The sequence below is a fragment of the Corylus avellana genome, chromosome 3 (genome assembly GCF_965113065.1).
Source record: "Corylus avellana chromosome 3, dhCorAvel1.hap1.2, whole genome shotgun sequence".
Lineage (NCBI taxonomy): Eukaryota > Viridiplantae > Streptophyta > Magnoliopsida > Fagales > Betulaceae > Corylus > Corylus avellana.
Genome location: NC_142492.1, coordinates 20,834,269 through 20,845,603, shown reverse-complemented (window position 1 = coordinate 20,845,603; position 11,335 = coordinate 20,834,269). Strand labels below are relative to the sequence as shown.

At 36.4% G+C, this 11,335-nt stretch overlaps 2 protein-coding genes across 3 annotated transcripts; both read left to right on the top strand.

Moving 5' to 3' along the window:
- The first annotated feature begins 865 nt into the window (after window positions 1–865).
- Window positions 866–6,514, top strand: LOC132173814 (mitogen-activated protein kinase 19). 2 transcript variants are annotated; one of them, XM_059585427.2, is made up of 10 exons: window positions 866–1,297; window positions 2,479–2,887; window positions 3,058–3,185; window positions 3,307–3,366; window positions 4,315–4,464; window positions 4,564–4,719; window positions 4,883–5,094; window positions 5,205–5,306; window positions 5,634–5,797; window positions 5,936–6,514. In XM_059585427.2, the coding sequence occupies exons 1-10, from the start codon at window positions 1,274–1,276 to the stop codon at window positions 6,358–6,360; spliced, it is 1,830 nt and encodes a 609-aa protein (XP_059441410.2). In that variant the 5' UTR covers window positions 866–1,273; the 3' UTR covers window positions 6,361–6,514. The 2 variants fall into 2 exon arrangements, with proteins under 2 accessions (XP_059441410.2, XP_059441409.2); XM_059585426.2 differs by having other exon boundaries at window positions 4,543–4,719.
- Window positions 6,515–8,590: 2,076 nt separating this feature from the next.
- LOC132175212 (Protein kinase superfamily protein) lies at window positions 8,591–11,037 on the top strand. The gene is made up of 5 exons (XM_059587083.2): window positions 8,591–8,877; window positions 8,959–9,297; window positions 9,864–10,118; window positions 10,211–10,344; window positions 10,711–11,037. Exons 1-5 carry the CDS (start codon window positions 8,742–8,744, stop codon window positions 10,909–10,911), a joined length of 1,065 nt encoding a protein of 354 aa, XP_059443066.2. The 5' UTR covers window positions 8,591–8,741; the 3' UTR covers window positions 10,912–11,037.
- Window positions 11,038–11,335: the final 298 nt, after the last annotated feature.

Genomic DNA, 11,335 nt, shown 5'->3' with positions numbered 1-11,335 from the left:
TGGACTTTACCCTATAACTTATTTAGTTAAACGGGTAAGACTCTCGATCTTAACCCACTAATTTTGTATTTTATTCATGTTAAATTCGTAAGTCGTGTAAAAAATTGACAGTCCTAAATATCATGTCGAGTAATGAATATAAGATGATTCGAAACCGACCGACAACATTTAGGATTGCTAACTGTTTACATTGTTCTTGTAAGTTTTAATTTAGGGTAAAAATACATCCATCATAATTTGATCTATTTAATGAAATAGGCTAAACACATAAACTTGAACTCCTTAATTTTGTGTTGAGTTTATAAATGGTGTCAAAAATTGACGGCCTTACTCTCACGCGCATAGAGTTTAAACCTTTTGTAAATTTACAATTAAACTGTTATACAAAATATTTAAAATAAATTTATTTTTCTTGAAAAATAAAAATAAGATAATAAATACGAATATGATTAAATATTTATTATTTAATTTTTTTTTAAAAATAATTCTTGAAAAAAAAAATAGTTGATGGAAAATTTTAAGACCAAGAAGAAAAATTTTAAAAAGAGAAACGCTAAATGCTACACGTCTCATTCAATTTTACTGAATTAATGTGACAATACTTTTTAGCGTTTTAATTATCACATCAGCCTAGTAAAACGAGGTAACATAAAAGTATAAAACGTAGTATTAAACCGAGTCAAATTTAATTTCATTTTCGCTTTTTATTTTTTGATAAAATAAAAATTAAATTAAAATTAAATTAAAATATGAAGCATTAAAAAACGCTAGAAAAGGCAGTGCAGCATCCAAGCGAGATCCTCTTACAAAATGCGCTTGAAAATGAGTGGATAAGGAAGAACTCCATGAGACTTCCCACGTATATAAACCACACCTTCCTTTCATTTTCTCTCTCTCTCTCTCTCTCTCTTTGTGTCACTGCTACTCCAGTTTCTTTATTTAAACTAGGGTTTGTGCGGCACTCAAAATCCCCAAATTGTCCCAATTTCGTGGCTCTCAACTCAAATTCGACGATTCTCGGTCGAGTTTGAACTAGTTTATTGGTAATTGGGGAGGTTTCTGGTGGATCTGGGATTTCAGTGGTGGGGGATTGAGATTTGGATGTGGTGTATGTGTGTAAAGAAGCGTTAAGAAGCGTTTCGGGCGAAATCTGAGGGCGGACTGTGGGCTCGTGATCCGGATTTGGTCTTGCTGGGGCAAATGCGGTTAAGTTTTGCTCTCAATTATTGAAATTTTCCAATTTGATCTGAAAGAAAAAGCAAGAACAAAGAATATGCTGCAAAATCAGCCAAAGAAGGTCTCTCTATCTCCCTCTCCCTCTCGTTCTTTCTTTCTTTCTTTCTCTGTCTCTCGCCATTTGGTTGATTTGGGGTTGTGATCTGTTTGGTTGCTGAGAAAGTGCATGCTGGGAAATGTGAAAGACTGATTTTTTTTTTTTGTTTTTTTGAGGGGGGGGGGGGGGGGGGGGGGGGGGGTTGTTGTTGTTAGGTAAGCTTATACTTGTGATCGAAGACGATGAATAAAACGTAGGATGTAAATTGAGCAGACCTAAGTAAAAGAAAGAGAAATAAAAATAGAAAATTGAATTACTGGATATTGTGAAGCATAACCTGTGCCAAATATAGCTTTACAGGGTGTTGATTCTGTTTCTTTTCTTTTGTTGTTTTTTTATTTTATTAAAAAAAACAAAATTATGGTCAAACTTAAAAGAACAGTATGATCTTTAAATGAACATGTGGGTGTTGGATTGATGTGTGTCGGCCGTAAGAATTTGATTTTGATGGGTTTGGATAAACAATTATTCAGTTGATTTGGATAAACAATTGTGCTTTTGCTAGGACCTAAAAGCAAACTATTGATTCTGTCTTATGTGGATTTCTTTATGGGCTTTCTTATTCTTTTTATATATACGGTTCTGTAATTCAATTCCAAGAAACGGATCTGGTCTCTTATATTACTGGTTGATACTTCATTACCGCAAATTGTTATGCTTTATTTCTCTCTAGTGCCAGATTCTATTCCCTTATTATTATTTTTTTTTGTTGGGAGCTCATATATTCTGTATTTTTTTTTTAAAACAAAATTAATGCTTTGAGTTAAAATTTTATGGATCATTGAAAGTTGCCCATTTTGGCTATGTGATTGACCGATGAGGTTGGAAACTTGGATTTGCGACAAGGATCATGAAACACTGAAATACTTGAAAATTATTGTTTAGAACAATGTTTGGATTTTGTTGATCTCAGGCTATTTTCTTGTGGGTATGGTTAGTTTAGGGGACCTGTAGTGCATGTATGAATTTTGTGCACTGCTAGCCTTATACTCTTAGTTTTGTATGGTTAGTGAGAAAGGGTTAATTCCCTGTTTACACTGTATATAGCGTTAATTCTTTGATAGTTATTTGTTGTCTGGACTAAATCATCTGACTTAAGATCCAAATAATACACACAAATTTGACTTAGGTTTTTCATTTTTCAGGACCTGAAGGAGATTGATTTTTTTACTGACTATGGTGATGCAAATCGATATAGAATTCTTGAAGTTATAGGGAAGGGAAGCTATGGAGTTGTTTGTGCAGCAATTGACACACATACTGGCGAAAAAGTCGCAATAAAAAAAATACATGATGTTTTTGAGCACATCTCTGATTCTATACGGATCCTGCGTGAAATAAAGTTGCTCAGGCTCTTACGGCATCCTGATATTGTTGAAATTAAGCGCATCATGTTGCCACCATCAAAGAGAGAGTTCAAAGACATTTATGTTGTTTTTGAGCTAATGGAATCTGATCTTCACCAAGTGATTAAAGCTAATGATGACTTGACGCATGAACACCATCAGTTTTTTCTTTATCAGATGCTACGTGCATTGAAATATATGCATACTGGTAATTTCCTTGGCATGTGTGTGCGCTCTTGCTCTATGTGCTTCCTTCTGTGGTTGTTGCTTTTCCCTTTAGTTTTATTTTTAATGTTTGTTGGGGGGGGGGGGGGGGGGGGGGGGGGTTGTCTGGAATCTGTTGTGGGCATTGACATGTTTTAGGTTGATTGGTTGCAGCAAATGTTTATCACCGAGATCTTAAGCCGAAAAATATATTGGCAAATGCAAATTGCAAACTCAAAGTTTGTGACTTTGGATTAGCAAGAGTTGCATTTAGTGATATGCCAACAACAATATTTTGGACGGTACATTGTTTTCCTATACTCTTACATATTTAGCTTTATGGCAGGCATTGGCTGATATATATATTCCCAGTAGTGAGTGAAGCGTCATCTTTTATGCTGTTTCTTTCAATTTACTTTGCAGGACTATGTTGCCACAAGATGGTATAGGGCTCCGGAATTGTGTGGATCATTTTTCTCAAAGGTATATGGCTTGTCTTCCATGCACAGCTTATGTGCAGTTTCCTCGTTTGCTTTACTACCCCTATGTTAGCAGATGGATAGCATCTCCCAAATTCATGTCATTTATGTTGATGGATTTAATTTGTTATGCATGCTGTTTTGTATAGTCTTGACATTCTCTCGGTTTCCAGAATTCATCATCTTGCATGATTGTTTCTGGTTAATTCATTTTGCAGAGATCTTTACCACTCTTCAATTTTTAGTAAAGCGTTTTTCAGAGGCACATTAGAATAGTTTTTACTGAGTTTGATGGGTATGTATCCAGGAGCACTTTTCTTACATCATTCACCATATTATCTCAAACGAGTCATATTAGAGATTTAAATATCAGTTATTTGTTTAGTACCATTGAAAACAGTGGAAAACTTAAACCTAATTTTGGTGATGTGGCATGAAGTTTGAAGTGGAAACTCATATTGGATGTTATAATGTACTGGACTCATTGAAGTTCAATTGATTGCTGGTTGAATTGCAACTTCACTCCAATCTTGTATTTGGAAGTTATTTAGGACTTTATACATGCGTATCGAGCACCTATGAGCGGAAAGATTTTAGACCAGGGTTTGAATGGGTATGATATAAGCAGTATGGTATATTTGTTCTTTATTTATCCCATCCCTTTTAGCATCTCTACGTAGTTTATCCTCTATCCAGAAAAGATGGGTATAAACATTGAAAATCACATTTTTAGAATGTCTCCTAAGTGCTTATAGTAAGCAGTAATGCCTAGATTATAATAATTCTTGTTCAGGGAGGACTGTTGAACTGTCTTGGAAGTTTACATATCTGTCATTCAGGTAATTGTGTCAGGTTATGCCAGTTTCTCTGAAACAGTTCAATTGCAGTGTCAACTTTCTTAGTTGGTAAAAATAAATTGTTAGTCTGACTTGTTCTTATATCTTTTTTACAGTATACACCTGCAATTGATATATGGAGTATTGGCTGCATCTTCGCTGAGATACTGACGGGGAAGCCCTTATTTCCTGGTAAAAGTATTATTCATCAATTAGATTTGATCACTGATCTTCTTGGGACACCTTCACCAGAAACCATTTCAGCGGTAAGATACATCTCTCTGTCTCTTTATCTCTGTTGTTATGCAAGTTATAGTATTGCTTTTTGATGCTCTTGATATTAGATTTGTGTTGAGCATATCCAGGTTCGAAATGAGAAGTCGCGAAAATATTTGATAGAAATGAGGAAAAAACCTCCTGTGCCCTTTCAACAGAAATTTCCAAATGCAGATCCTCTTGCACTCCGTTTATTGCAGAGGCTGTTAGCATTTGATCCGAAGGATCGGCCAACTGCCGAAGAGGTCTGTGTTCAATATTTTTCTTCTTGTTTGAGTACTGTCTGAGATTCATCTAGCCAGCATATCTATGAAGCCTCTTAATGATTTTTTTTTTTTTTTTTTTTTCTAAAGCCTTTTCTTGCCCAAAATAATATCATAGTCCTTTTCTTTCTTTTTATCTTCTTAGGCATTGGCTGATCCTTACTTTAAGGGACTTGCCAAAGTTGAGAGAGAACCTTCTGCTCAGCCAATCTCAAAGTTGGAGTTCGAGTTTGAGAGAAGAAGGGTGATAAAGGAGGACATCAGAGAACTAATATACCGAGAGATACTAGAATACCATCCTCAGCTGCTCAAAGACTACGTGAATGGAACTGAAGGCTCAAATTTCCTATATCCTAGGTTTTAAAAATTATTTTCACTGAGAACTGTTGCGTGTTTTTTTTTCTTCTTCTAAATGTATTTTTTTTTTATACTTTTATGATGATTTGTTGCATGTTACTTCATTGCAGTGGTATATGTCAGTTCAGAAAGCAGTTTGCACATCTTGAGGAAAATGGTGGTAAAAGTTCACCGGTTTATCCTTTAGAGAGGAAGCATGTCTCTCTCCCACGGTAAAGGCACAAGTTCAATCTAACTTCAGCGAGTGTTTGTGTTGCCTAGGCTTTTCCCCCATACATGGAAAGTATGTGAGTGGAACCCTCAACAGGCCATCATAGATGGCCTTTCTGTGTGTGCTCGTGTGCACACACACCCATGCTTCCTGGGCTCCCTCACATTAGGGCAAATTATGCCTTTTGGAAGAGTGGAACTACAAACGAGTCTAATTGTTAACTCAGTAATGGAAGGGTTAAATTTGGAATGATTTTACCGCTACAGGAATATTGTGATTTTGCTATAGGATATCCTGATAAGTGTGGTTTACTGAACTTTATTTGCAGGTCCACTGTTCACTCAAATACAATTCCTCCTAGCACACAGAAAAATTTGACTTCGCATCAGAACCGGCAAATTGCAGAGCAGGCTTCATCGAATTTTAGGTCAATGGATGCAAGTTCTGGAAATCCATCTAAAGTTTCACGGCCTCCACCAAGGGTTCCAATAGGTGTGGCATTCTCTATGTTTGTTTCTCTGCTTCCTGTCTTTGTTAAGCAACAATAATGCCATGCTTGAGGGAGTTCTGAAATCTGCCCAGATTCTCTAGTGTGATTGTGATGTTTTTTTTTTTGTTTTCTATGAACAGCAAAGCCTGGTAGAGTTGTGGGACCAGTACTGCCTTATGAGGATTTGAGAAGTATGAAAGATGAATATGGTTCAAGGATGTATGATAGAAATGCAGTTCTTACTCCTCAGGCAGTAACTCAACAGTGGTTTCTAAAGACTCACACGGCGAATCAAGAGAAATCTGGGTTTGAGGAGGAGAGAGATTTGTCACAAGCCAAACCCCAACAATGCAATGTTACAGCCAAACCAGCCTCGGGCATGGCAATGGATGTCAACACTAATCCATATATCCAACCGCAAACCAAGGGAGATCAGTTGAATGATCGAATTACCATCGATGCAAAACTGCTGCAGGCACAGTCACAATTTGGTGCAGCTGGCGCTGCAGCTGTTGCTGTAGCTGCTCACAGGAATGCAGGAGCTGTTCAATATGGATTATCTTAAGTGGCCTGGACTGTGGGATAGTTAGGATCTCTTCCCGGAAAGGGGAGGTTTCTCTAGGTTTTATCTACTTCTACTTGTTTTTTTTTTTATCATGTACATGTAAGTACATATATCTCATTCTTGAAGCTAGTAATAAAATAGATATTTCTTAACACGTCTCAGAGATGTCATCTTGGTGTTCATCTTATGCCTTGTTTGCAGACACAAAAAAAAATAAAAATAAAAACAAATAAATGAAAACGTGCTTTTTGCAACTTCTTTTCAGAATTTTTTTAATTAAACAAAAACAAGGGTATTTTGAGCATTTTGATAAAAACATTAACAGAAAATCCTAACATAATAGTGTAATTAAAAGAAATTTAAAGTTTGTTAGAGTTTAAAAACTCTAGAATGGTGGTATAAAAAGAAAGTTCATATCAGAGGTTTCTAAAGTTTTCCCTTTTATTTTTCTAAGTAATACCCATTCAAAGTTTACTGCCTTGCGTGCACACAATGGAAAAGGTTCTTCAATGGAATATCGGCCGCCCATCTAAAATCTTTTCGATGTCTTGACAGATCTGGAGTGCTGAAGCCAACACTGTGCGTTTAACGACTCCCCCCATTTCCCAAACCAAGTGTTGACTAGTCAACGATTTAATCCAACCAATATCCTCTCCATTTGACAGAGAAGCCACTCACCTGTGAGTCCTTGTACACCAATTTCACCTGTGAGGCTGTGAATTGCATTTCTGATTTCTTTTCCCTAGCAAAAATATTTCACTATCTTAGAGTATAAATATCACATTGTCCTCATTTTTCTGTGGGCAATCTTCTTTCATTCTAAATTTCTGAAATTTTTTTGAATGATATGACAACAGTTTGTGTGAACGTAGTTGCGAGCTTCTACTCGAGCTGAGGACAAGAAATAAGAACTTCATAACAAAAAGGCAAAGGAGAAGCAGTTACATTTAATGGTTGATAAACGGCGGACAAGTAATCCAAAAAATTTGTGAACTTGTGGGACTTACCTGAGCCTTCCACGAGAGATAGTTATACAATCTTGTGCGAGAATTAAGGAGTGTGGTGAGTGTTGTGGGTGGGATGGGTGCTGATCTGGTGGTGGAGCGGAAAGTGTTGGCGGGGTCAAATATGAAAAGTCCGGAAAATAAGGGATTCGGATTTGGACCAATAAAGTTTTCTTTCAAATTATTAAGTTGAAAGAAATTTCTCTAACTCAGTATTATAAAATGACATGTGTTCTTTGAGATCCAAGTCCGAACCTACCAAGCCCAAACCCCAACAATTTACTGCTCGAATTGAAGTTTTATAAAAGCTTTTACTTGCCCAAACTGATGATGTTGTGTTCTTATCCCTAAAAGAGGATGTTGTTTCGGGTTCGTGAATTCTCAACTGACACAAAGGGCAAGGACAGCCAGACAGGTGGTAAAGAATAAATGGTTACAGCGTAGAATCTCACATGATTGCATTCTTGCTGCCCTTCACCTTTTGGTGGGATGTGCTGTCACCCTTCTTTGAATTTTGCTCCATTTTCACCACTCTCATCATGCCCACCGTGTTCCAGGCATTCAACTTTTGCGGCCACATGACATTATCCATAAAAGTACCTTCCATTGTACTTATTGTCTACATGTGATTATCACCTACATTATATTATATTATATTATACATTCACCCAATAAAGTATACTACGAACTTAGTTTAGATTGATAGCAATTTAGACAATAAATATACAAGAATTTTTATAAAATTCATTTGCCTCGATAAGTTTTGGTCAGCTCACTCACTTGTTGGAACAGGTAGACCTCATCAAGCTCTCTCACATTTTCTACATAGATTACTAACAATTCAACTAAAAAATTGCCAAAAATCTCATTTCATACGAGTTCTCTCAATTCAGACAGTAAATGTGAACAAGTCTCTATAAACCCTATCTGTTCCAATAAATTTCACACAACCCATTCACTTGTTGGGACACATAAATCTCATAGAAACTCTCTCATATTTTCTACTCAGATAAAAAATTGCTAGAGATTCTGGTCCGTACTCACCAAATTAAAATGTAGCACGTTTCATGGAGTCGGCATGCCCGGATACGTACATAAATGAAAATGTCAAGAAAGGTACACGGACAAAAATAAAGCTGTCCCTTCCTCACGTGATAATAAAGCTAAGAGCCCCCCATCTGTCTCAAATGATCATTTATCAAAACCATTCTAGCTGCTTCCTTCATAAACTTTCCCTTCATTCACCCCTCAACTTGATTATATATATATTTTGATTCCAATTAACATTTTATTTGGATATTTTCCATATCAAATTTTGAGACATTTTCCAAGTCTCTGCAATACTTCATCTAGCCTTGAAGCTCTATTAATTTGTAAATGGGAAATGCTGTGGTCTTAGCACTGTACATAACAATATGCTGCGTTGCTTTTGTTATATCAAAGATCATCATTTCAGTCCTCCTCTATAGGCGATGGAAAAGAAGGCACATGGTTTATGAAGATGGCTTCTCAGGTATATACATCTATATACAGAATTAACACGATATCAGAGCGGAGATTCTGAGTTGGAATCTTGTCTCCGTGGCATATGCAGGTGGGAAGATGGTGATGTTCAGGTCTCCAATGATGCAGTCTCTGAAATCTGAAGTGTTGTTGAAGAAGACACTGAAACTGAGCAACAAGGACATCATTGGGCGTGGAGGATATGGCACAGTTTACAGATTAGCTGTGAATGAATCAACAGCATTTGCTGTCAAAAGACTGAGTAGGGGAACTGCAGAAAGAGATCGAGGTTTTGAGAGAGAGTTGGAAGCAATGGGAGACATAAAGCACCGCAATATTGTAACTCTTCATGGATATTACACTGCTTCTCACTATAATCTTCTCATTTACGAGCTCATGCCTAATGGAAGCCTTGACAGTTTCCTGCATGGTATGCTTTTCTAGCTTCAAACCCAAGCTTTTTTTTTTTCTGTTTATATTTTTCTGAATTAATATCTTTCTTTCTTATGTTCATTGACATGGAAACTTGTTTGTAAGGCTGTAATCGAATCGAGTATTGAATGTTCAAGTTGGGTTTGTTCTATTTTTTTTTTTCAGACACGAGCCGAGCTCGAGCTTATCACCGTGCTAAATAATTTGTTCAAGCTATGTTCATTTATTTGTCAAACAAACTCAAGCTCAACTCAATTAACTTATTGATTTCATATATGAAGTAAATGTCGCGATTGTTTAATTTATTTATAAATTCATAGTAATTATTAATTATTTAATTGTTGTTAAGATTTATTATTTGAGTTTTTAGTTAAATTAACTCGAATCTTAAACAGATATCGAGTTTATATACATTCATTTCACACACATAAACCCACTCATATTAACACAAAATACACACATATATATATACACACACACACACGTACATAAACCCAGTTTGTTTTAAATTTTCCATTTATGTTCTGTTTTCCTTTGCTCTAACAGTAGACTATGGTACTGCAGGAAGAGCTGTGAACAAGAAGGGTTTGGATTGGGCAACCAGATACAAAATAGCAGTAGGTGCTGCAAGAGGAATATCATACCTTCATCATGATTGCATCCCTCACATTATTCACAGAGATATTAAGTCAAGCAATATATTGTTGGATCAGAACATGGAGGCTCGGGTGTCTGATTTTGGCCTGGCAACATTGATGGAACCAGACAAGACTCATGTTTCTACATTTGTTGCTGGAACTTTTGGATATTTGCCTCCTGGTATCAACCACCAAGCCTTTATAGTTAGTCTCCCCTGATCTTGGATCTTGTGTGCCTAGTAATACTAATTTCTCATCACTTATGTTCTGCAGAATATTTTGATACTGGAAGAGCCACGGCAAAAGGGGATGTTTACAGTTTTGGGGTTGTCTTGCTGGAGCTTTTGACAGGGAAAAAACCGACTGATGAAGCATTTATGGAGGAGGGAACTAAGCTTGTGTCATGGGTAAGTTACTGTTAAATTCCCGCTTATCAGATTGCTTAAGCATGTAAAATATATAATTTTAATGGGAATTAAATTGTGGATTAAGAGTTTGAACTTAGAATTTCGGGCTCTAATATTATGTTAAATCATCATTTATCCCAAAAGGTTTGGCTAAAAGTAGGGCTGACAAATTTTGACATGACCCGCGAACTCGACACGAACCTAATACAAAATTAGAGAGTTATGGTTAAGAGGTCTGACCCGCTTAATTAAATTAAAAATGTCTAAAGCATTTATTTGTTGCAAAGTGCTTGAATGTTGCACCTCTCTAAAGGATTGATATGGTGATTCACTTTGTTTGAAATTGTTCTGTTAATGTTTGAGCAGGTGAAGGCAGTTGTTGAACATAAGAGGGAGGAGCATGTACTCGACAGTAGTTTAGAAAATTGTCCAGAGGATGAGATTAACAACGTATTCAACATTGCCTTGATGTGTCTTGAACCAGAGCCCTCCATGAGGCCTACAATGGCTGAGGTTGTCAAGATGCTTGAGAAGATAAAATCAGACACAGTTGTAACAGATTGCTAATCTTCTCTTAATGACAATTTCTACAAGCAAAGCTATTAGTGTAAGACATCTGTCCTGATTGCCCAAGTGACCTAAGCAGCTTCTGCAATTCTATTGCATTGTTATAGATTTAGGTTGTTTCGTTAACATGATGTAAGTACATAGACGGAATCAATTACGAAGAAAATCACTATCAAAGATGGAATACAGTTAACCCTAATGAGTTGGCTAAAGTGATAAGTCATTTGGCTTTGGTGCTTCATGAAGTATCAAGTCAAAGATTCAACTCCCTTTTAGTACAAATAATTTCTTGGGTCATGCCCATGAGCGAAAGCTTGAGCTTTACTTGACCTGTGTGAAAGGGGTGCATTGCACGATGACTTAGAAATTTAATTGAGGGAAAGCCTTATATACCCTAGTTATCTTTTAAAAAAGAAAAATGGAA